Source organism: Calliopsis andreniformis, chromosome 9 (assembly GCF_051401765.1).
Source record: "Calliopsis andreniformis isolate RMS-2024a chromosome 9, iyCalAndr_principal, whole genome shotgun sequence".
NCBI lineage: Eukaryota > Metazoa > Arthropoda > Insecta > Hymenoptera > Andrenidae > Calliopsis > Calliopsis andreniformis.
The window spans coordinates 13,515,880-13,541,595 of record NC_135070.1 but is presented as its reverse complement, the minus strand read 5'-3'; the positions used below and the strand labels follow the sequence as shown (position 1 = coordinate 13,541,595).

The 25,716-nt window shown below is 35.2% G+C and overlaps 3 protein-coding genes across 8 annotated transcripts; 2 read left to right on the top strand and 1 right to left on the bottom strand.

Moving 5' to 3' along the window:
- The first annotated feature begins 761 nt into the window (after positions 1-761).
- Positions 762-8,888, top strand: LOC143183724 (uncharacterized). Of its 5 annotated transcripts, none has more exons than XR_013002654.1 (5): positions 762-1,397; positions 1,525-2,103; positions 2,639-2,926; positions 3,214-3,498; positions 5,539-5,577. XR_013002654.1 is itself a non-coding variant. In XM_076385404.1 (4 exons), exons 2-4 carry the CDS (start codon positions 5,568-5,570, stop codon positions 8,527-8,529), a joined length of 363 nt encoding a protein of 120 aa, XP_076241519.1. In that variant the 5' UTR covers positions 3,188-3,498; positions 5,539-5,567; the 3' UTR covers positions 8,530-8,888. The 5 variants fall into 5 exon arrangements, 3 of the variants coding, with proteins under 3 accessions (XP_076241519.1, XP_076241518.1, XP_076241520.1); XR_013002653.1 differs by having other exon boundaries at positions 1,525-2,471; XM_076385404.1 differs by lacking the exons at positions 762-1,397; positions 1,525-2,103; positions 2,639-2,926 and adding exons at positions 6,552-6,800; positions 8,425-8,888 and having other exon boundaries at positions 3,188-3,498; positions 5,539-5,576.
- Positions 8,889-9,119: 231 nt separating this feature from the next.
- Positions 9,120-24,509, bottom strand: LOC143183729 (uncharacterized). Of its 2 annotated transcripts, none has more exons than XM_076385415.1 (11): positions 24,351-24,509; positions 15,717-15,842; positions 15,504-15,643; positions 15,235-15,364; positions 14,840-14,977; positions 14,581-14,757; positions 13,344-14,510; positions 13,125-13,273; positions 12,555-12,877; positions 12,029-12,292; positions 9,120-11,941 (listed from the first exon to the last, which is right to left on the bottom strand). In XM_076385415.1, the coding sequence occupies exons 2-11, from the start codon at positions 15,831-15,833 to the stop codon at positions 10,548-10,550; spliced, it is 3,999 nt and encodes a 1,332-aa protein (XP_076241530.1). In that variant the 5' UTR covers positions 15,834-15,842; positions 24,351-24,509; the 3' UTR covers positions 9,120-10,547. The 2 variants fall into 2 exon arrangements, with proteins under 2 accessions (XP_076241530.1, XP_076241531.1); XM_076385416.1 differs by having other exon boundaries at positions 12,555-12,874.
- LOC143183202 (pickpocket protein 28) lies at positions 17,947-23,160 on the top strand. The gene is made up of 12 exons (XM_076384696.1): positions 17,947-18,186; positions 18,769-18,884; positions 18,954-19,079; positions 19,224-19,427; positions 19,589-19,709; positions 20,260-20,408; positions 20,599-20,800; positions 21,108-21,378; positions 21,650-21,773; positions 21,861-21,986; positions 22,073-22,164; positions 22,779-23,160. Exons 1-12 carry the CDS (start codon positions 17,947-17,949, stop codon positions 22,961-22,963), a joined length of 1,956 nt encoding a protein of 651 aa, XP_076240811.1. The 3' UTR covers positions 22,964-23,160.
- Positions 24,510-25,716: the final 1,207 nt, after the last annotated feature.

Sequence of the window (25,716 nt, the reverse complement as noted above, 5' to 3'; positions counted from 1 at the left end):
TGAAATAAAACCCACCACGAAATGATGACACTATCGAGAATATCGAATCTGAATATGGAAGGACTAGGTCAACTGCCCACAATACACCCACACTACTTGTCTCTATACATATTACCAATTTTTTTAATTATATAAGGTTCTACTTTTAAAACGATAAAAGAATCGCTTTTACTTATTCTAATATGTTCGTATTTGGTAATAGTTTCCTACATATATAAATTGTTCATTTGTCAAATCGACTAGCTTCACAAAACAAAAATATTTATTTTATATATAGAAAGTTAAGTATCAATCAAGTGCTTTGGCACTAAAATTTAAAAAATTCAGGAAGTAAAATTAAACACTATAGTCTGTAAACGATTCATGCTTAGATATATATAATAAAGTCGCATTAATGTGGATACGGCTTTCGTAAACATCGTTCGTTAACAATGTTATTATTAAATAATGAAAATCGTCTCTTTAATAATACTGGCGATGAAGTAGTAGCGTCATTGAAAAAATGTTGAATAGCCATGATCCATTATGGAGCAGTGACCTTAAAAAATATATGCCTATCAGGCCAATAGTAAATAAACCTTGAATGGAGAAAATACGGCGATTGGTCGCACACGGATTTCGAGTTCATTGAGAATCCATAGCTATTTAATGTATGTAACAATACATACAAGGTGTTTCATAAAACATAATAATAGAAGATAATTTTTACAAAAAAAAATGAAGCGGAAACATTGAACACAATTTTTTTCTGTGAGGTTTAATCTCGGAACTAAAATAATTTTGAAGATCCATTTAGTGCGCGTGTACTTAACCAATTCATTCCATGGATTCAGTTTCTGATTTATATCGACGTGAAAATATGATGTAAATCATAAATATCATAATCACATGTACCGAATGATGTTTATAAACACAAATAGAAAGAAAAACGAACACATGGAGGATATATGCAAAGCTCGTAAAGTGCATAAAATATTCCCGCGCTGAAGAAAATATTTTCACTCTAATTAAATGGTCAGTTGAGCACTCAATGCCCGTATGTATAAAAAATGGAGTGGTCGCGAAAGAAAACAATAGAATTAATCAAAGAATTCGAGAACCATGAGTGCCTGTGGAACGCAGCTTCAGCGGAGCACAGAGACGTAGAAAAAAGAAAGGCCGCGTGGCGTGACATTGGTAAAAATTTAGAAGTGAATGCTGCAGAGAGTGAGAAAAAAATTAAATCACTTCTAGCTACCTACCGGAGGGAAAGAAGGAAATATTTTAGTTCAAAGAGGTCTGAGAATGGTGTTGACCACGTTTACAAATCTAAATGGTTTGCCTACAATTATATGCAATTTTTACATTGTGTTAACAGACCAAAAAGAATGAGAGAACCAACACCACATTTTATAAAGGTAAATGTTTAGAGGTTTTATTATAACTACAATTTGGAGCACTAGATTTTATGCAGTAGATTGTTATTTTGCGTGACAATAGCAATGGAAATTATGACAAAGGTTTAATCGAGAACTTTCTTCTCAGGTTCCTTGTAGTGAAAGTGACCCTCTTGAAACTAACTACGAAGGGAATGCAGAAAGATATTGGGATAAGAATAATATTCATGTTAATAACAAGAATAGTGAAGAATGTAGGGACAAAGTGGAATGGACAGAAAGGAAAAGGTTGAAGCCTATAGACCAAATGGATGTGGCATATGAAACAATGCAAACAATAATGAAAGACAGATTAGAAATGCAGAAAGATGAATATTCATTGTATGGTGAAGTTATTGCTCATAAGTTACGAAAACTTTCCACTGAGTATGAGCGTAATGTGGTACAATTTAAAATCAATCAAATATTATTTCAAGCATCTATGGGAGCTTTCAGACAGACAAGTATAGATATTTCTGCTCAACCTAATTCCACTGAAACCACATTTGCCTCATCTAGGGAGTATTGCCCATCAGACTCGAGTCAAACATTTATGATAGAAGAAAATTCAGAGTTGAGAAAATACATGGTGTCTACAGCAAATTAGTAGTTAATTTACAGTTTTCAGAGAAATCTAGATAATAATTATAAACATGTCAAGCTGTGATGACAGTCTAATCCTGTATAGGTACTGTAACAGTTGTTTTAAATAGAGGCAAGAAAAAGGAGATGAAAATGGTGGGTTGAGATATTAGTATTAAAACGTACAGAATCTTTTCTTCTATCAGATTTGCAAATAAAAGATGGAAGGCGACTTCAGGAGTTTACAAGAATGTCATCCTCAGATTTTGAGTATTTGATAAATATAATTATTCCAAAAGTTGCTCACCAGAGTATTAATAATGAAAAAAGTATTTTAATAATTGAAAATTATTTTACTCTAAGGGTTTCAATTAAAGGAGATCTCTTTTAGAGTTTAATCTTCCAAAAAATATTTATAAAAAATTGTTTTTAAAACATAAAACATTGGTTGATGTTCTAAGGGATATGATACAGGTAATTATATTTCAATTAATACTTCATTCTATACGCTCTGATGTCTTCATTAGTAGTATTAATCATTTCCTCGATTTTCCTCTCCATTTTCTTCATTGTCATTCACAAAAATGTCATAAACTTCACAAGCTTTGAGAAAAGGATGCTCAGCTGAATGTTTTTTTCAGTTCCCCCTGTCAGCAAATTGGATAGAACTTCGAAATGAATTTTTATTATTCCAGATGGACAAACACGTTCACAAAAAGAAAATATGAAAACATTTACTGCTATTTTATAAGAAGTACCTCTATTTGTAATAAAAATTTTTAATATTTATCGTCGTGAAATCGATAATTTACTTCTCCTTCGTCTAACACTAATTAACTACTAACACGCTGTAATAATATCGCTAGCAAGCAGCGTTATTAACAAACTTAATTATTCATTACACATTAACTAAGTTATAATAGTTACAGGTAAGTATAATTACAAAAAATGAACAGCAGAAAAGGGAACTGCGTTTAGGAGACAAATCCGCTTATTAAATTTTGCTTAATTATTTTTGATTAACCATTCTCTAATCAGCTATCAAATCCTCAATAGCTTCGGAAAAGAAGAAAATTAGGAGCTGTTTTTAAGATATATTCTTCGTAACATTTCTCTGACTAAAATGTTCCATCGACAAGGTTGAAAGACTCAGTTACTTATGGATACTGTTAGTCCACCGTTTTTGACGTGTCCTGTAGAATATAACGGCACTCAGTTTCAGGGACTTCGGGGAGCGCGGATCCGCCGCAATCTCAGTCAACGAAGGGACGCCGTCTCGCGTGGATCAACAGGTGTTCTTGCCCGTGCAAAACGCGTTCACCAGCATGGGTAAGTTTCGCTTATGCCTTGATCCGTCCCTCAGTCGACGAACAGAGAGGAACTGAAGGTTCTGGCACTGTTTCGGGTGGCGAAAAAGCCGAGCATATTGGGAAGAATTCAGCTACGAACGCTGTGAATTAAAGACGGAACCCACGCAATAATACCTTGCGTCTTCGTTTAGGTATGCGGGATGAGACACGCGAGTATAAGGAGCTATGCTGACGCTATGCCACTGACATAACAATAGTGCTCGTTATAATTGTACTGCATGAAGGGTTTTACTGGCAAAATTGAATTTCAAGGAAAGTGACTCTGAAGATTGTGGAGATAAATGTCTGTTATATGTAGTGGAGTTGCTTTGAAAGTATAGGAGATTTAAAGAATTCGGTATTTGTAATAGTAATTGAGTGGTAACTAAGGCGATGGTAATTACAGTAATCACTCTGGAGTACAATTTTCTGGTTTCAAATGAATTCGCCGCACTTTCGTAGCAGTTGCGCTTTTACAGTTCGTTAAACATTGACCTAGAAAAATGAGAACATCTTGATGCGTCAGAGGGAACGTGAATCTTCTTTTTAAAACTGGTTTTGTTTCTTATTTACTTCTTTGTTCATTTATTCTTTAAACTTTGCTAATGGTGTCCATTTTGGAGTCGCATTCAGCATTTCGAATAAAAGAATTACAAAGTCTATGCGAACGTATTAGTTATTAATGTTCTTTGCATTCAAACGAACTAACACATTTATTTTTTCACAATGAGTATTTAAATTAACTATAGCTTAATTTAGTACAAGGCTATAGATACTTCACTATTGATTTTTTCATCAGTCATCTTAATTTATTAGAGTACTTATTAGAATGCATTTATGGATAGGAAGAAATATGCTGTAGCGATCGTCGCTTAAAATCAGCTCCAAGCATTGAAGTCACTCCTAAAGTAGAGTTCGCCAACGAATAGGCATTTGCTCGTAAAAATCCTGCTAACGAAATGTCAGACGGATACCGGTTCAACGATGCAGACTTGGGCACATTTTATCTACAATAAAAATGGAAAATAATATTCTGAAAGGTGAATAATATCAAGAACTTTATTATTTTTATGGTAGAAATAACGTAGGAAGAGTAACTTTACCTTGTATTAAGATCAAATAATTCTTAATTTGTTCAGCTCTTTAATTTATTCAAACGCAGTAATAAGTAATCACTATAAGAAACATTTGGAAAATTTACTAAATGGCTATTTGGAATTTATGTAACACTCTAAAGATTAGCATATAATTATGTGTATCTACCTTATTTCAAAATAACATAACATAACATTTTTCAAATATTTTATTTAAATAATGCCCAAGCTTGCAACAGTGATCAATATCCTGAAACAGAAGTGGACTGAATTGAATGCACCACGCGGAACCACACCGACTCCGTTGTCCTTGCAGAAGACGCGCTTGAGCGCTGCTTAGGATCGATGTTAGATCAGATCAAGTAAAAATAATGCCTGCGTCTGACTAGCCCTCCCACTCATAGCTAGACATAATGTCAAAGATCAGTTCAAGGAAACTGATCTTGCAGCTGTCTCTCACCTTGTGCCTCGTTTACATTTCTTCATTCACTATTGATCCACTCCTAGCTTTTATATACCTTCTAATCGTTTGTTTGCTGAATCGATATAGTTTTACTCGTTTCATGGAAGAGCTGTTTATATTCTTCATTCGTTTACTTTACTTTATCGAATATGGGAAGAAAGTTTCAAAAGATAGTTGTCTTTATCGCGAAGTTTCTGTTTAGCAAACTGATGCTCGTAATTGTTTCCTTTTTCCTGTGTTTGATAGTACAACACCATCAGTGGTATCTTAGATAAATTGTTTCGTTCTCAGGAATTAGAATACTTTAGATATTAAAATATATAGAATATTCAGAAATTAGAATATTTGACTTGCTTTATTATTTATTCTTGAGATCATTCTATAATCTTCTCCTTTTAACACTTGTTAGAATGACTCGCTGTAAAAGGGACTGTCTGTAGCGTGGACACATGGCATTGACTCCTTTTCTTAACGGCCCAGTTTTCACAGTTTACGTTTACTTAATGACAGAGCGTGTCCACGGGCTATCTTACCCAAGTATCTGCATTCAGAATGAAACGTTTTTATATTACCCCGCTCGAGTCTTACCCTACCAAGAGACTGGAAACTGATCTTGACGTTTTCTTCTTTTTCAGGGACCGCCTATGTTTGCAGTGTGGTGACCATGCTCGCCGTAAGTCTCTCTCAAGCGAAACATTCGTTCGAATTCGCGATCGCTTTTCACTTTTCGCGCTCCCCGGAAAAGAGAGCGTGCATTATAATGCAGGATATTTGATTCACTTAACTCAGCGAGCAAATTATGCAATTTCTTCGGGAGAAATCGGGAAATTTCTTATGACTATTAATCTTCCAGCGGCAATCATGTTCGTTCACTTCGATTTCTTGGATCGTCCTCTCTCATCTTCATTTTTTACTTATTATCTGGGTAACGACTTTGCGCATTCGGGAAGAAATCGCTTCTGCTACTTGCGTAAAACTTGCAAATCCCCGGCATAGACGAGTATCGATCCTTTCACGAATGGAAAGTTAAGTTAGTGATGTATGAATCGTGTGAAGCGTACGCGAATAATTTTTTCTCTTTGACTGGAATGAAAACTGCGTTTCCTTTAATAGGAAATCATTTCTTTAAGAGAGATATTGAAAGAGCTTTGTCTGACAAATGGAGGACTCAATTATGATAATTAATCCACTAACTGAACACTATCCTTCACCTAAAATCTCCTCCTGAATACTCTGAAGTCTACTAAAATTGTCTTAATACACTTCTTCTCCTGCACAATTGTTTGAATATGAATATTAAAAGGTTTAACCTTTTTTATATACAGAGTGGCACAGAAATAGGTGGTTACTCTTTGGCAGTGTATTCCACTCTTTTTAAAGACAAAGAAAGATCATGTAAACATAGATCTAAGAACTCTTTTCCCTCTCCCATTTGGTGGATTATAAGAGGATTCATTGCATGGCTTCCTCCCCTCACCCAACTCCACTGGATTTTGATTTATGGGAATATCTAAATAGTTTATTTTATGTGAATAGTATTATTGATAATAGAAGAGTAGAATACGACACCAAAATGAGACCATCTATTCTGGAGTCATCTTGTATATTCATCAACGAGTAGTAACTGATCACAGATCTTTCCTACCAGGTGCTTCTTCTCACAGTAGAAGCTGGTGACATGATGCGTAAGAGCATCGTCTTTGACAAAAATACTCCGGATGTGTTCTACTGTCCGCAGCAAAAACCAACTGGTTTTGAGAAGATGATAGTCAATGCGAAACCGTTGTCCAGGCTTTGCCAATTTGAAGGCAAACCGATACCGCCTGATTACAAAAGCGATTGCTACAACGACGTGGACGAAACGGAATACGCCTGCAAAGAGAAGTACAGAATTATGGTGAGTCATCGGTGAGGTCACGAAATCACGAATAAGGCAATTCCTCGCCGAAAAGGAGTTGACGAAAATATGTTACAGACGCCCGATGAAGTTCCATTTTTTATGAGGAAAAAAATATGAAATTTGTTTGCTAATAAAATCATCAAAGGGAGCTTATACGCTTGAGCTGCATTCCACGCGTTTTACATTGTAACGCGATTAAAATTCCATAGTATGAGGTTCAATTGGAACCTACTTTCAAAGAATTTAATAAGTTACAAATAATTTCGTACTTAAGAGGGATAGCTAACAAGTTAATCAAAGATCTTCAAAATCAAACACACTTCCAGTAGAACAAACTTCTGTAACTGAAGAAAACTTCTAAAGAAAATACTAAAGGCATTTTAAGTTTTCCAATTAATTAAAGGCGAAGTCTTTAAATTTAAAGTGATGAAAATGAATCACATTGCGTTGAAGTAATTTTACAAAGTGCAATGAGTGAAATTCCCAATTGAACCTTAAGAATCATGCATAAATGTAAGCCAGGCGAAAATTAGTTTTACCAAAGATGCACGCATCATCCGATCATCGTAACACGGTATTCATCACGTGTAACGGATTGGTGTCGGCTTTTTTTCTTCCAGAAGAGATTCAGAAACGCGGAAGGGGATGAGAAAGCTGCGGATGACTTCACCAAGAAATAGATGAGAGTTTGGTGCTGCACGACCGAGCTACGCGAGCAATTTTGCAATGCTGGGTCCTCCACTAATGCTCAAGCTTGCATCCTACAGTTCTATAATTATACAGCATTTATTTTTCGTTCTTGAAGTTCGAATAACCGCGTAAATCTACGGGTACCTGGATGGCTGAATGATTCTAAAAAAAGCGAGCATTATTATGCAATTAATTAATCACAGTTGAAAGAAAACAATAATTGTGCCTAAATTTCTTGTAAGATTACAATTTTTACGTCATTTTTTGTATTTTGATAGTGAATATATTGAATCTTCGGATACTTCTTTGTCTTTTAATTCCAAAGTATGAAAATTAAAGAGACCAAAAGTTCAAGGAATTAACTGGTGCTCTGTAGTGTCTGATAGTGAGCTTGGTGGGTGATGTGTATTTTTGATAATAACATGAATGAAACTAACAAAAATGGAGCTGGGTAAATTAATTATTAATCCCCTAGACGCGGCTTTGAAAGTTGCTTGAGGAAATCAAGATATTTTTAACAGATATTCATAACTATTTACTCACTAATTTTTATATTCGTTATATAGAAAAGAGCTGAATTTCTTTATTTTCTTGTATACATTAAAGATAAATTTTTTCATGAACCAAAAATAAACTGTGATTCTAATAAAACTGTACTAACTTTTTTGTTGATTACTTAAGAAAAAAATGTAATTTACACGTAATTTGATTAAAAGAATAAACGAAGGCATTAATAAATATTTGCAATTCATGAGCTTTTATCGTGAAGTAAACCAGAAGATTGCAGAAATGTTCATACTATGGTAGGTAGAACTTCATCCTCCACTTTGAACAATAAAGAAATAGAGTGTAATAATTATTTGTCTTTTCTATAGTTTTTTAAGTTTTGTTATTGTTATACACTGACTTAATTTATATTTCTTTGTTTTAGATGCGGATGCATCCACCAGGGAGTGATACACCTTACAATGGAGCACGACTATCAAGGTTCCTAGCTTTTGATAAGGACATCTCTAAGAAGAAAAATGAGATTTAAGATACATTTGATGAGAAGTAATAGTATGCACGATTTCCTAGTAATACATAAATATTTCTTACATTTCTTGAGCCAACTCTATAAGCTGAACAAATTTTAAGATTGGTTTATTTCACGTTTTTGTTGTGATTAATCTGTCAACAAATTGAAATTATCAATTTTTCTTAATTTTTCAGATGCTTAGATTAATTTCTATCATACTTTGTCAATATCAGTTTTAAATATTTGAAGTTCCTGTAGCTTCCTAATAATCTAGCAGTCTGATTCAGTTTCATTTTTGCTAACATTTACATCTGGAAAAAGCACGCTCATTCTTGTTAAAATATTTAACGTTCCTATTCTTTGTAAAGTGTATAAGTGTAAATTGTCACATTTCTGTAATATAGATGTAATATAAGTGTAGTTAATTGTAAACAAAGATAATATATGTGCAAATAATATGTACTTTCTGTACATTGTTAATTATATGTAAAATAAAGGAATAAGAATAAGCCATTAAGTTATTTTTTTTATCATCATACCAAATATCTTAGCATCGGGTGTATTTCTAACAGAACAAAACACAAATGGGGAATATACAATATATTAAACTATATATTTTAGATACATGTATCATTATCTTTTAAAGAGTTAACTTTTTCGAATTGAATGTATTTTTTAACAATATGAAGAATTATAATATGTTACAATATATTTAAATTAAAAAAAATCCTTTTATGATGTTTGAGAGGAATCACTTGGTGAATTCATCACTGAGTTAAAATGACTATATGCGATGAATTTTTCGTATTAGATTACTTAATAAATACATTATAAAACGTATGAATTATGTAATAAATTTTCAATCACTGCAGAGTAGTCATTATGTGCTCTACTTATTCATTGCTGATACTACAAATGTATTTAGTTAGTGGTAAATACACTTTCGTAGTTTATGATCTGAATAAGTTTTCAAGTAAATATCGATATTTTTAATTATATATGTTAAAAAATTAAAAAATATCAAGGGCAATCAATTGGCATCGATTTTTTAAGGAGATTTACATAATAAAATGGTTCCAAATGTTATACTTAATTCTTTCTATGTTGTTAAATCATAAACAACGACTTTACACATTATTTAACTATTATAAATTATGTACATATCGATCTACGAAATGCATTCTATAATGTTACTATTTGTAACGTTATTCGGAGCTGGATAATATACAAAATATCTGTTTAGAATATAACGAAAATAATCATTTGCCACAATCCCGAAGTAAATATATATTTACTTTTTTTTACAATTGCAAATAAAAGTCAAATTTGTATCTGAATTTCATATGTACTTCATGAATGAAATGATATGCAATTAGGTACAGTCACATGTTCACAAACTGTCCAAAGTATAATACGTATATATTCTAGAATGATATTTCTATGCTATGTTTCAAGTTCAAGAGAAACTCTTTCTATCCTGCATCATTATTTCTGACGCGTATTCATATCATTTATAGTACACCCATATTGCTTCGACACGATATAACAAAAATATATAAAAATCGATATAGGCATCACAGGTCTCAAGTATCACTCTAATCGTTTCATATCTCTGTAACTAAAGAAAAGCTATTTTAGAATATCATTACGATCAAAATAATATGACAAAATACATTTTTTATACAATCTAAATTTTCCTCAACAATGTATAAAATACACAATACTATGCATAGTTATAGATTTTTTGTTTCGATAAAGTTTTATGAATCAACAGAATCCAAAACTACAAATCACTACGAAACTACCAAGTTCTACGAATTCGTTAATTCAATTTAAAATTGAAATACAAATATCTCTGATATCTTACTACAACAGTATTTTTATGAACAAATTTACATTGTAGGAACATCAGTTTTAAAGGTATACCGTCAGTTAAAAAGTCCACATCATTTCGTAACTTGCTGATGTAATGTGACTCCGTAACTCGTACGAAAACCTCTTCCTGCAACTGTTTTCCCACTTTTAACGATTCAATTTTACAAAATCAGTTTTCCACCATTGGAAGCTCGTATTTGTGCCACCTGCTCAGGCGTGAGAATCAGCTTACTTCCATTAGGTAATGCTAAGGCATAATGACTTCCAGTTTCATTGACAACCACTACCAACTGCGTATTTGCGTTCTGCACTGGTGGTGATGGTTTAATAGGTGTTATCGAAATGCCACCTTGACTCATACGTTGTATTATTTGCGGAGAAATAGTATTTTTCGATGGGGCTACATTTGGAGACGTTTTCTGTGCAGCATTACTATTCCTTCGACATGTATTGCTAGCTTCAGAGCCTGTCTTCTCAGTAATAATCATTTCGATTTCGTCATCGCTATCACTAAGAACGATCAACGACGTCGTTTTCTGGCCTGTATTTTCTGAAGCTGGAACCGGATGCCTCGGCCTCTGTGCTCTAAAAAGAGCTCCACGTGGTTGAGGAACATTCCTTGTTGGTTTAACATTATTCCGCGGAAAATTTCCTCTGATAGGAACATTATGTCTTATAACTGCGCCATTTGGGTGGGGATAACCATGTCGAGGAATAGGATGCCTGTTTTGAGGGAACCTGGGGGGTGTGGTTGGATTCGAGTGACCAGGATTGGAGGAAACTTGAGGTTCCCCTTGAGTAACAATTTGAGGATTCGTGGCTATGAATCCTGATTGTGGTGCTGTCATCATATATGGCATGTAACCTGAATGATTAACGAACTGCTGAGGAGCTATTACCTGTGGTCCTTGCGGCTGGAACGATTGCGAAGGAACAAAACTAGATTGTGGACTCTGAATTATGTAATTCTGTCCACCTTGTATGTAGTAGCCTTGTTGCATGGGTGGCACAAAATTGGGGACCACTGAACCAGGCTGTACAATTGTGTTTTGTGAAATAACAGTTGCAGGGTTCGGTTGCATCACGTAGTAGTTCATTGGATTGTGGTCGGGTTTGAACATCACGTAATTCGAACTAACATTTGCAGCGTAATTGTTATCGAACTGACTGTACGTAGGCTCATAAATCGGGCCTTCCTCCTTGATATCCAGCTCCGAATGCACGCTTTCAATATTCTCGACTTTACAAGTCGCTCCAGTAGAAGGCACTGTTGTTTTTTCAGAATCATCCTCTACCAAAGTCTTTTGACTCTCCTCGCTACTGTTTGCGCTGGAAGTATCCGGCTCATTTGGTTTATTTGGTTCACATGTTTTTGGGCTGTCTTTAATATCAGACTTCTCATTCTCCCTCTCTTCCTCTTTCTCCCTTTCATTCTCGTTCTCATTTTCTGCGTTCATGGAAGCATATGTTACTACTGACTCGGCTGCTTCTTGCAATTCATCCACTTTGATACTTTGTAGTTTATGTTGGAAAGATTTTAATCTTCTATTGGCAGCTGTAAGACGATGATACATACTTTTACTATTAACGCTGACAGTATTTAAAGTATCTAGTGCATATATTATCATATTTGTACACTTACACGGACGTTTATTTTTCCTTTTTCGAGAGCTCGGTAGTATCCACTCTTGGTCTGAGTCCTCTCCCTTCGTCCGATCGTCAGAGTGTTTTGCTTTGGGTGAAGAGTGCGGAGCGGGTGCATCTGCCTGTACATTTGGAACTGCGTAGATTGCCTCAATATCGGTCCATACTTCCAGCTCATTCTCCTCGATCTCGTCATCTGAATAAAATTGTTCTGTATACGATGATACGCCACGGGCTCGTAACACTCTTCCAGTTTGTTGTTCTGTGTCAGAAATAGGTTAGGTAAAATAAAATGTCACAAATGTTTGCTCCAGCGCTGTCCAGTATAAGGGCCTCTCACTCGTCTGCTTCCCCTTCCAATCTTTCTGTTGCTCCCCCAACACATACAGGGACACTAACATACCAATGTCGGCCGTCGTAGCGTCGCGTGGTTTCCTTGACGATGGAAACGGGAATGGGGGAGCCCATAGGGTTCGCGAGCCCTCGCTTGGACAGCACTGGTTTGCTCTATTTATTGTTTGTACCTCCTTCGTTTGCATCTTCTTTCGTTTCTTCGGTAATTCCTGTGTATTCTTGTTTGTCGTCCTCTCTTCCTTCACACTGAGTTCTCGATGTTTCGATTTGCGCCCTCTCACTTTGTTCTTCGTATAATTCTTCAGCATCTTCGGTAGACACACATTGGTGGTCTTCGATTTTGCTGACGACTTTTTGGGAGCAAGCTGGGGGTACGGTAGCTCGCGGTAACATTTGTAGCGTTCGTCCTCCAGGTAATGAACAGCCCTGCGATCCAAGAACCCACCAATTAGAGCTGAGACCCTCCCCAGATGAGTCCTGATTCTCCACACTGCTACAACATATAGCAGTTTCTCTGCCATATACGCTCAATAAAGAGATTAATGTTACTATCAAAATATGTGGATTAATTCCGCTTTACAGGTTGCAGATTGTAGCAATTTCGAGAGGTTTCAGGTGGGAAATTAAATATAATCAGAAATGTTAATGTAAAAACTTTGTCTAAAGTTTCATTCTCAGATTAAAGTTGATGAAATATACTGAAGTGCTAGAATATTATTACAAAAGGAAAGTGAATATACCCTGTTGTGTAACTAATCCATTCCTTTTGCAGCTTCCCTCTGGCTTTTTTCGTGGACTCTTGTAAATCTGGTTCCATTTCTTCTAAACTAGAGAGTAATTCTCTCATTCTCTCGACTAGTTTTACTTCACAGGTAGGAACATGTTCATTCTGTAAAATACTGATACTTAGTAACAGAATTACTAAAGTTATTGAAATAAAACTGAATTAAATTACACACGTTAGCATTGTTAGGATCGTCAGTCTTATAAATTAAATTACTGCTTTCTTTTGGGAAAGTGGATATGAGCTTTTTTAATGAGCTAACACTATCAGCTACAAGTTGAAATTTTGATACGCTAAGCTGCATTAACATTACATTAAAATCTTGCACTTCTTGTGTCTCGTTATCTGTTCCTTCGTTTTTAACGTTCGAAACACTATAACCCATTTCACTATCCTCGTTAAGAGCAAAATCGTCTTGCATCGCTTCTTTTTGTAACATGCTTCTCAATTCAGTTAGAAAAAGTTCCTTGTCATCGTTAGATTCTACTTCAGAATCCCTTTTTAAGTCTACTGCCTCCTGTTCTATAATAGACTCTTCGTCTTGCCTAATAATTTTATTTTCCATGTTCTCATCTATAATAATACTGACATTATCGTCTTCCGTATCATTCTGATCAGTTCTAGTTTCATTTAATTTTTCGTCGTCAGATTTCGATGTTGATACTTGAAAATTAGTCGATCTTTTAGAACATTCGCCACTAATGATTTCGTTTAATTTCTCATCATCTGTCTTCGAAATACTTGACAGAGTATCGACATTCCTTAGTTCTAGCCTGTCTTGTGAACTATGTACTAAAGATATATCATTATCACCAATTTTCCTTCTCTCAATACTATCAGATTTTAAATCGCTCAGCGATTCACTAATGTTTGAGAATTCTTTAAATACTTTTTGAGATGAGCACTTGTCAGAATCCATTTCGATTGAAGTGCTTGTGTCATAACCGCTTGATCTTACAGTTTGACAGTGTGTTTTACTAGATTCCACACTTTCTGCAGAACTCTTTGATAAACTTCTCATCGACCTTTTTTCATTTGCAATATCTAAATTAATGTAATCATTATCGATATTATTATTATTATTATTATTATTACTATAATTGCTTGTACTACTGAGATTTGTATCCTCATTTATTAAAGAACCTGCTGCGCTACTGGTGGTGCATTTTTGATCATCCAGATGTCTTTCATTAGATTTACTGACTTTTCTTTTCGGTTTTTTAGGTAAACCACCAGTACACCATCGCGCTCCCCGTTTTTTATGTTTCACTTTTTTTTTTAATGGATCATTACACTCTGTTGCGTTATCTTCTAACTTTCTCTTTAATTTTCGTCTAGAAGGCTGAAACCAGAATCTAATTAACAAACTGTTTAATACAATGACAATTTCCAATTTCTTTTTAGTGACTCACCTTTACTGTTGATAAAATTGTATTATCTAGGCAGTGTTTGTAAATTCGTAGATCATTTTTAAGAAATTGAGGAAAGTATATGTATTTCACCCCATGACGATCAGTTCCCAAAACTGTTTCAAACTGATTCTCCCATGGCTGCTTAGCTATATCTTCTTGCACAGTTTTCCTGGAGTGCTGAAACATTTGAAACACTTTTATTGTGTTTGTGACAAATATTTTTATATTTCTGAGATAAATGTAACTTGTTCTATCTTACCATAATTGTATCGCAAACAGTTTTCAAAAGCCACACTCTCTGTTTAAATGTCAAATCCCCGAAATCTTTACCATTTGCTAGAAGAGGAGTAGGAAATACATCCCAGAATTCTGGTTCAATGCCAGTAGTCTCTAGAACCTAAAAATCTTTGATCATATTTCTCATCACTGCAATGCATGATGGAGATGTGGACCATAGTTACAGTGAAAGTAATTTCACATAAATTGTATAAAGTACAGACTCTCATAATTTTACAAACTTATAATTCATTTCTGTGCACTTTCTTTTACTATAACCAGGGTCTTATAAATAAATGTAGTTTATTCTGTAAAGCAATGATTACATAACTACTGGAATGTTTTAACTATCATTATATAATTGTAGTAAATGCTTACTTTTACAGCATTCCTATGCTTGGTTTCGTAAACTTTAAACCAGCTTTTCATTTTGTAAGCAAGAATATTCGTCCAAAACTCATATGGCATGGGTGGTATTTTTCTTAATTTTGATTTGATAGTAATGGAACTGAAATAAAAAATTTTATCGAAATCTTGAATATACAACTTTTTGGGATCTCGACCCTATCCCGAAAAAAATTCTTTACCCAACCTGAACTCATGGTACTTTTAATGAATACTAATAATAATTATTTATAAGACTCTACCTTAACAAAGATGTCATAATAATCGCCAACTGCTTAGAAGCTCTTGGCATCAAAAACATACGTTCCATTTCATACATTGACAATTCAGGTATATTTAGAGATTCTTTTGCTAGATGGAGAAACTGAAATATTTGTGGAATCTGAAACAAAGTTGCTTAAATATAGATGTATTACACACAATTAAGGGGCAAAAGTAATGACAAGAAATCCTACCTCCCACATAGTTTCCATTTCATGTTTTATTTTAGTTGGAAAGATATTCTGTCTCTCCCACTCAGCTAGAGTATGGCTGTGATCTTCGTATTTTCGTTTTTTATATTTTTTAGACATTTTCTGTGACTGCAATTAAAGTAACAAATTAGTATGTACTTTATCTCCAACTTAAAGATATATTACAAATTATATTGTAGTTAAATAGAATTGATGTGCAGTTCTAAAAATGATCTTTTATCCAGTGTCATTAACAATTATTAATTTCAACTCCATATTTTACATACTATTGCCTTTATAATGTTTTCAAGTTCATACAGTGTTATCTACTCTACAGTTTGTTAAAGCAAATAAAATGTACTTAACAAACACTTGTTCTGCAAGTATTTCAATGTTCCTATCAACAATAGGACTTTCATTATGTGCACAACAGATAAAACATCAGAAATTATTACAACTGCATGCAAGTTTCACGTGTTATAAAAAAAAAAAAAAAGAATTCTTAATAGTTAAATTGATGAACAAATGCCTGGATATTGATCCGTATACTCTTTAGTAGAACTTTTATACGATTTTCTCATTAGAAATTCCTTTGAAAAAAAATTCTAATTACTTGAATATTTTATAACAAGATAATCAATAGATTTTGTTAAAAAGAAACCTATAAAAAAACCAAGGTTCATTCAGAAATAGAACAATTGTTTTTCATGCTATTTCCTGGTATAAGAAGGCCCCAAGGGACTGCTGGTGTGCGATTGATGCCCACACGTTCGTATTTAATACCGATACAAATATGTTTGAAGCGCAATTGTATCGAGAAGCTCCATTAAAAGCAATGGTCACGAAACATGAAATATAATGAATATTTTTACTGAGCTGTTGGCGCGCGCGTAATTGCTTATAACTTTTTTTCCTATCTTTCTGGAAGATCATGAAAACCCGACTTTGTACATATATAGAATCGACAACTTAAATGATGTACAGCCTATCGTCGACCTTGGGACCTTCTTTTTCCTACATGCAAGGTCCTCTGGTACTACAGTAATTTTCTTATCTTTCTTTTTAAATATTCAGAAATACAGCTGAAGTCGATTAGTTATAACTTAACAAGGATCAACTATAATATACTATTTAAATGCATAACCGGAAGGATGCATTAAGGAACTGATGCATCTAAATAAGCTTTGTGAAAGAGAAACTATTTAAGATATTAGTTTGAAGAAGAATTAACCATCCCTTTAATATACTTATATAGAATGAAATTATATAAATGGTCTTTCAAAGTCTCTGGGGGACCACCCCACATTGCATAATTAATCACCTTTATCAATATTACATATTTCCCCTAAAATCAAGTAATTTTATGTAAGTATCTGAAGTAGAATCATAAACTGAACCACTCTTTCAACGAAATCAGTAGAAAAGAGTGAATGAGTCCACTCTTCTAAATCCAATTCGCTATTCTTTCACGAAGCACACGAGGGATCTCCCTTAGAAGGAAAAGCGATAAACACCGCTCATTTACAATTATCTGTGTCATCGCGAAAGCTCGCATGCAGGCCAGCTAAAGACAACAAGAGCTGTTGACACGTGAGGATCCTGTCCACCGAAGTTAAAAGGGTGTCCCATGCTACTGTTAATCCCCAGTCGGTTGACAGGCATCGTTCGTTGATGATCTACTAAAGGCGACACTAATAAATTGCCTTTTGAGGACGAAGGGTTGACACACTTTTCGACCATCCCTAATTGCGTGAAAATATTTTCTGACTAAACCAGCTGGACACCACGAAGCAGCTATCAGAGGAAACGCGTTGGACGTCCACAAGACAATTGGATACCTTCGGCGCTGACGAAGAGGACCCTGAAACTTAGGAACCTATTAAGTTCTTGTGCTCCAAATCGAAACTACTTTGCCTGCCATTCGAAGTAGATACGTTTTCTGTTTGCTAAACTTACTTTCAATTCCCTGGAGAGAGAGGATCCAAGGTATCAGAGCTTCTACAGAATTCAGGGAGTAGGATGTCACTGATCTTTCAAAGTTCCATTTGACTGAATACCGAGAAGAATAGAAAAGAATAATAGCTGGCTGTAAGAAAGATCGCCAGGAAGAAAAGAGCAATCACGGATGAAACTCGTCGAAGATAACAGTATCTTCGAGTCTATCGTGAATCTTCTTAAGTGACGATTTGTAGAGAGTAGAGGCGAAAGAAATTGGAGTAGAAAAGTCCGCGACATGTCGATCAAACTCTACTACAGGGAATATACGAAAACGGACCAGGAGAACGAGCCCATGTCGATTGAAAGTTCTTACAAGACGACTGACAAAGCGACGTTGAATTATTTGAGGCACCACGATCCGAATATACCCTACTCGATCAACACTGTGCATCTACAGAATCCCTACAAGGTAACCCAACGATTGGAGGGGTACGCGACGAGAGAGAGTTTTAAGGTGCGACCAGCGTCTGTCAAGGTGATTTCTTCAGTTGTTGAATTATTTTATTTTATTGTTTATATAAAGAGCTGGGTAATAGGTGTTAGAAAATTTAAGGGGAGATTTTATACCTCAAAATATGACGAGATTGCGTTTGAGGGTTGTTAAAGATAGACCTAAAATGCATGTGAAGTATGTCTGACTTGGTACTTATTCTACTGCCGATGTGTATCAGTCAGGTCAGACGCTCTTAGTAAAGTATTGGCGTCAGTAGAATAAGTTCTGAAGTCAGACACATGTCACGCGTATTTTAAGCATTTCCTCAACCACTAATAATTCGAAAGTGAAGCCTCAAATACAATATTGTTACTTTTGACTTTTGTATTATTTTGACATGGGGAATTTCTCAAATTTATGACACTCCTCAATTATTATCGTTATTAGTGGATGGATCAAAATTTTTTTCAGTCACAGATGATACGATTTCTTGTAGTCTAAAATTAAGTACACTGTTAATTTTTTACATACTTCATAGATGCCTGTATTTCCTACACAGAGTTAAGTAAAATTCGTCGTAAAATACAGTGAATAACATTTGCTAATTAATCTTTTCTGTGTAAGATTATGTATCGATCAAGGGACACAGCACTGAGATCGAGAAATAACAAGAACTTAACATCCAAAAAGGACACTAGCACCCTGCAGTCTAACGATCACGATGACGATAAGGGCATAAGGTATTCTCAATTTTGTCAGTCGTCTGACTAGTATAATATACTGACAGAATACTCCTTAATACTAATTAGAAAGAACGAAGGTCGGCGGTGCATAAAGAATTCAAAAATTCAAAACATGATCAGCCAGTATTGCGCTAACTCTTCTCTTCACGGTTTGCGTTATGTTGGCGACTCAAATTTGACGATTGGCGAAAGGTAACTACCATCAAAGACGATCTTTTGAAACCATAAGAATGAATTATAAGAAAATTGATTTTATAATCTGACTCATTTCCTAACAAAACTAAAATAAAATTCAGTATCATATAAATCGCTCAATCGTTCATGTTTTTCCACCAGAATCTTCTGGCTGATCTCGATCACCCTCGCGTTCTTAACAGCCGCCTACTACATTTGGTACCTCTACCGGAAGTGGGTCTCAAGCCCGATCATCATTTCCCTGAGCCCCGAATCGGTATCTCTGGACGAGTTTCCGTTTCCCTCGGTCACCATTTGCAACATGAACAACGCAAAAAAGAGCGAGGCAGTGCGCATAAATGCTGGGTGAGCGATTCATCGATGCGAAAATGAACAAACCAGATAAAAGTATCATTGCTAAACGATCTACATATCATAAATGGTCTATGTCACTGAGAACCACAGTGACAATCGACCACTGCCTGACTAAACGAATTGGAAGTACTAAAACGAACGTTTAACAATAGAACCGATGAACGGAAGAAACTCCTGCTCGAAGACAGGTGCAATTTCGAGTCGAACATGTCGGCCTTCACCCTTGACGAGAGCGCAATAACTTGGAACAGCATGCTACACTTTATGATCAACGTATGTAGTACAGCTGCACCACCTGGCTACATCGTGATAATACACATTATTTGTTCTCTTCGACGTGTACAGTAGTACAGTCAATGTTTATCTCATCTAATGGCAAACAAGATTGGCTACGATGCCTTTCTAGGGAATTGCATTAGCGTTGGGTCGTTAACTAAGTTTTGTGGATTTTTCTACTGAAAATATTTAACAAAATACTTTAGCTGTTATATTTTTTCACTTTTTTGGCGAAAATTGTATTTCATATAGCGGGGAATCTTCTCATATACTAACTCTTCTGCAATAGATAGTAGTGCCTCGTTAAGTGAACTGATCAATTAACGAGGAACAGTTTCTAATTCTACTGTTCACTTAACATCAAGAATATCGAGCATTGAATTATCATGTAGAAGTTTAAGGGAGGAGAGGTCCTTGTATTCATACTCTCTACATATTTATTCTCAAAATAGCTCAAATTTAACATTTTCCGAATTGGGGACTTTAAGAACCACTCCTTTCCCTTCTCCTAGAAGCTTCTAAAAATTAAAAGACAATATTTGTACAGGTATCGCAATCCTGCTCAGAGATGCTGCACATGTGCCAGTGGCATGGGAACCTAACCGACTGCGAGAAGATTTTCAACCCTTCCATGACTGACGAGGGTTTATGTTGCAACTTCAACGCCGTTCACAGAAAATACATGTTCTACAGTTCGTAAGGAAATTTATCAATTCTTCAAACAAGTGCTACTAGCAATTTTTCAATAATATTTAATAGTTATCAACAGCTAGCGAACTTGTCAACTAGGAGTTTTAATGGCATGAATAATTGAATTCCTAACTTGATTCCCTACTGGACCTGCTCCCTCGCGAGAGTCAGTTACCAACGTGTTCGATACTCCTAGGCTCGACTGGTCCGACCTCAACATCACGTTCCCGTTCAATAATATCGACTGGAATCCCGAAACTGGCTACGACGAAAGCGTCGCCGCAGACTCCGTACCATGGAGACCATACGGCGCTGGACAGTTCTATGGATTAACTTTGGTCCTTGACGCAGACGTGGCGGAGTACTATTGCTCGTCTAGTGCCAGCGTAGGGTTCAAGGTAGAATCTTAAAATTCTCAAGGCTCGATCGTCTTGAGGTTTAATCTCGAAACCTGATCATAATAGAATTGCGACAGACTGTCTAAATGGTATTCGAAGCTGTAGAACGAAAATGGAGGGAATATTCAGATTTAACTAATTGAAATGTTAATACCTGACCACACCAAGGCTAAATTCTCTAATAAATATCTCTTGATAGTAATTATATAAGCCATGGAAGTCGAATAAAATATGTTTTAAAGGTTAAACGTCCGAAGCATGACTTTAAGGGGGAAAATTCATGGTAAAGCGGAAGTGGTTCTTGCAGATGCTGCTGCACAACCCTGTAGAAACCCCGAAAATCGCCGAATTCGCGTTCACGGTGACCCCAGGTGAGGAAACTCGAGTAATCGTGACACCCCGAATATCGACCGCCAGCAAGTCGATAATCTCTGTTCCCCAGAGGAAGAGGAAGTGCTTCTTCACGTCCGAGAGAAAGCTGCGCTACTACAGGACGTACACTCAGAGGAACTGCGTTCTCGAGTGCGAGGCGAATTTCACGCAGAAAATTTGCCACTGCGTCCAGTACTACATGCCGAGTAATTTTCAATATTTGAATCAAATTATTCCTTACTGTGTGCAAAAATGCTTGCGGTTTAATGAAGCATTTAGAATCCCATGGAGACAATGAGCATGAGGATTCTGAAGATGCACAGATATTTTTTTATTTTAGGTGTCTTCATGTTTCAAAAGTTTGAATTATGAATCTCTACCAAGTTTCTAATTTTTCGCCTAATATATCTTCTTCTTTTACTTGTTCCTAATTTATGAAGCCCACGAAGTCCATTCTGCTTCTCTGTTTGCTCCCAGAATCCTCAAACACGCCGATATGCGAGAAAAAGGATGACCAATGCGCGACAAACGCCCGAAGAGCGATGGAGGTGAAGCTTTACGACGACGAAAGCGGCATAACTTCTATAAATGTTTCAGAAACGTGAGTAACGTTATGCCTCAAGGCACGAAGTCTAGTCACGAACAATGTAGTTTTAAATTCTAAACCAACAGCGTTACTAAATTACAGACCGAGTTGCAACTGCTACCCTGGCTGCTTCGAGATCAATTACAACGTGGAGATTTCGCAGAGCAAATTGGTGCCCACATTCTTCATCGCCGACAACTATGTGAAGAAAAATAAGACATATTTTGCGTAATAATCATCTCCTTTCGATATTATCGATATTTTTAAACTAAAAACAGAATAATAGATAATATAATTTATTTCTTTTCTGATAGTGAAAATATGGCCGTGGTTCACCTATTCTTCGTCGACTCTCAGTTCACTAAATATGTGAAGAACGAGCTGTTTGGGTTCACGGAGTTCCTCTGTGAGTAAATTCAAGAGCATTAACCCTTAATTAATGACAGTTTTTGGAGACTACGATGGAGAAGGCTCTCAGACATTTCTGTAATAGATTTGCTTAACCTCTCGTCAACCTTTGTCTTTAAATTTCTTTCTAAATATTTTGTCTCAGAATGAATTATCTTCTACATAAAATGGACAATTAGAATTTATAAAGCAGAGTTTAATTACGTCTTTTCAGAAAGCCTTCATAGTAACGGTTTCAACTTCCAACAGAGTTAGAATTACGGTAGAAAACCCTATAGTAGAGTTCTCGAGTTTTGGCCACAGGGCCATTAGGGGTAATCCTGACTATGCTACTTGGCTACCCCCTCATCCTACTTTTGTGGTTAATGCCGGCGCATGCGCAAGTTCAGAACATGGTAGTCAGGTTGTCGATTATCCTGAACAGTCAAGACACTAGAATTTCAGTATAACACCTCGAGGTCATTGAATACTTTACCCCCATCACATTTCCTTAACCATTCCTACTGTTTTCTTACATCTATTTCCTAACCTCATTTTATCTTTCTCCTAGTTTCGTCCACTACATATTAACTCTCGCAGAATGCAATTTATTTTACAATTTATCATGTACAGCTAGTACGGGTGGCTTGCTAGGACTCTTCATGGGCTTCAGCTTTATTTCCCTGGTGGAGATCGTCTACTTTTTCACGCTAAGGATCTACTGTCGCATGTACAAGAGCAGACATGCTTCTCGGAATATTCTTCAAGTACACCCGTTAGATACGAGTGAGAACGTAGTTTACCCATTTGTGCAATAATTAATGCACTATCGTTAAGCTTCCATTGTTTTGTTTTTTAATCAATTGAATATTTAGAATTGTACGAATAATTTGTAAATATCTACACTGTCACTGAATATTTAAAAAATCATGGAAGTAAAACTTTTACTCTGCAATTTAATCATACAGTAGAGATTACCCATAATATCTGAATGTAATGTTACAGGATTATTTATGTTGAAAAAATTCTATCATTTAGAACCCAAAAAGTATAATTCTTTAATCTTCAGTAGTTGAGTATTGTAATAATTGTCCAGTTTGTTGGTTTCTGTTTAAATAAATAAAGTTTAATGTCAGATAAGTGATTGTTTTATTATTTGAAAATTCCCTTATTCGAATACTTTCGTCTCAGTTAGAAAACATCGTGTGTTCGTGGTTCGATAAATTGCGTGCTAAAATATAAGGATCAAGAGATATTTTGTCCGACTTCAACGAACTTACCGGTCAGACAGGTGTTGCATTTGTGGTAGTATCGTCCAATACTTTTTGATCAATTGTACGCATTTGGGGAGAAGGCATTTTTCGCAACTTTTTCGAATAGAATTTTGTTCAAATTTCGAATTCTGTTGAATCGTGCGCAGTCATAATTTCTAATGTAAATTATAAATAAATCTAATTTCATTATTGTTTTACGTCGATTACTAAATTTGCTATCGTTATATATATTTTCAAATGAATTGTTTTCTATACACAATAAATTATAGCATATTTTATTTCAAAAGATAAAAGATAAAGAAAAAGTTATTATTAAAATTTCGAAATAAATTTTCCAATAGGTATTAATGATATTGGATTTGATTATTCTAACCATTCTAACCGGTTTAGAATATGTGCTAGTCTAGAACATGTATCTAGATATCGTAATTACAGTTACCAATTCCATACAAACATGTGCACGAGTTTCTCTATTGCTTTATATTAATCTTTTAATTTTTGGAACCAGCTAAGGCACACGAGGCATCATTCAAATTTCATTGTATGTAAACTTAAAAATCGCAATTATGAAAAAAATGCGTAACGATCGACGACTAGTCGATGTAAGAAATGATATAAAGCAGTGTTTATGTATTAAAAACAACCCAACAAGTGATTGTGTTAGCTCGTTAAATTCCTCATGAAAATAAAGACTATCTCATTAGAATTTCAATAATACTATTCACTATGCGGACTAACTTTGTACCCTGTTATGAACGTCTAACCTGTCATTGAAATCAAGATATTCAAAGAGTTTGGGAAGCAAAAATAGGGCAAATTTGTATAACAAAATAATCACGTAAACTCGACTGTCATTTTATGTAATTGTATATAATTTTCCAAAATACAGTAATGAAAGCACCAAAAGAATATAAGTTTTGAAGTGACTCACCTTCGATGCGTTGCCCTCGATGAAGTTTTAGTCCAGACAAGGTGACATTCTCATGTGCGTCAGGAATTGAAAGCAATTGAAAACTTAGTGGAATTCAAAACCAATTTGCGTGCTTTCAGATCAAACACGACTCACGATATCCTGGAGCGCCATGTTTATTCATGGATAGCACAGGCGAGACTAAATTCACTTACTGCGCGTGAGTTGACTAGACTCACGTCGTTCGTCGAACTGTTTGCGCATGCGCGATATAGCGCGCGAATTTTTGAACGATTCCTCTTTAAGACGGCACGTTGAAGTTTTAAAACGTAATTATAGATACCTTTTAAGCATGTTAGAGGCTTTTCTTTATCAAAGTTTACATTTTTTAGCAGATGTATAAGTTCATCGGGACAAATTTTTGAATGTTAAAGCTAGGAACGCACGAACGTGCACGGAATTTGAAAAGAGAAATGATGTCTTTAATACTGAAATTGTATGATAGAAAATAATTAGTAGAGTTGGATTAAATAGTTGTCATATTATAGGCGTACCAAGTTTTTCATGTGTCTACTAAATGAAGTTCAACGTGAGTCTTCAAAAATGAAAATGTCTCATGGACATCATTTATTAATTTTATACCTAATGTCTGATATAATCGTGCGCTAGCGTTTTAATCGGTACGGTTTCCTTATCTAGGCAATAATCAATATGATACATGTTACATTCAAAATTATAATTCCAGTTATATTGACAGCAGACTAATCTAAAATGACAATTCACATTTTTCTTTTTCCTTTCGTTACGGCTGCTCCTCTTCATACAAAACGATCCTGTGTATCTATGTGTATGTGTAGATACACACGCATAGTAATTTTCACAGTGGCTTCGTCGACTATCTTAGCCCTTTTCTTTGAATCTTCCTTTTGATTGATTCAAGTAAAAAAAAATCGCGGAAGTCGAAGCCAAAGGAAAACGGAAGATAGAAATCGACTTTAAAAAGAGCGCGTCTTCTCGCGGAATACATTTTCTTTTGCTTACAGCGTGTTACATGGTGAAAGTAATTCTTCTTTTGTTTTTGTTTAAATATAGCTTTCGTAAAAATGTCCTCGATATTTTCATAGGAGGAACAATAAAAATACCGAGGCCATCGTCATTTACAAACACTTGTGAAATAACGATTTCTGGTACCGACAATCGTCGACGGACTTCCGTCGAAAGGACGAAAATAATAATTCCTCTTTTCTCTTTGTCTTACAGTTTTTTCTTTTTTTTTTTTTATATGTATAACTTTACAATCCTACATAGTAGTTAGCTTATAGAAAGTGCGTAAATTTCCAAAAATTCTTTTTTTTACAATGATAAATGAAAAAATATCTCGATAAAT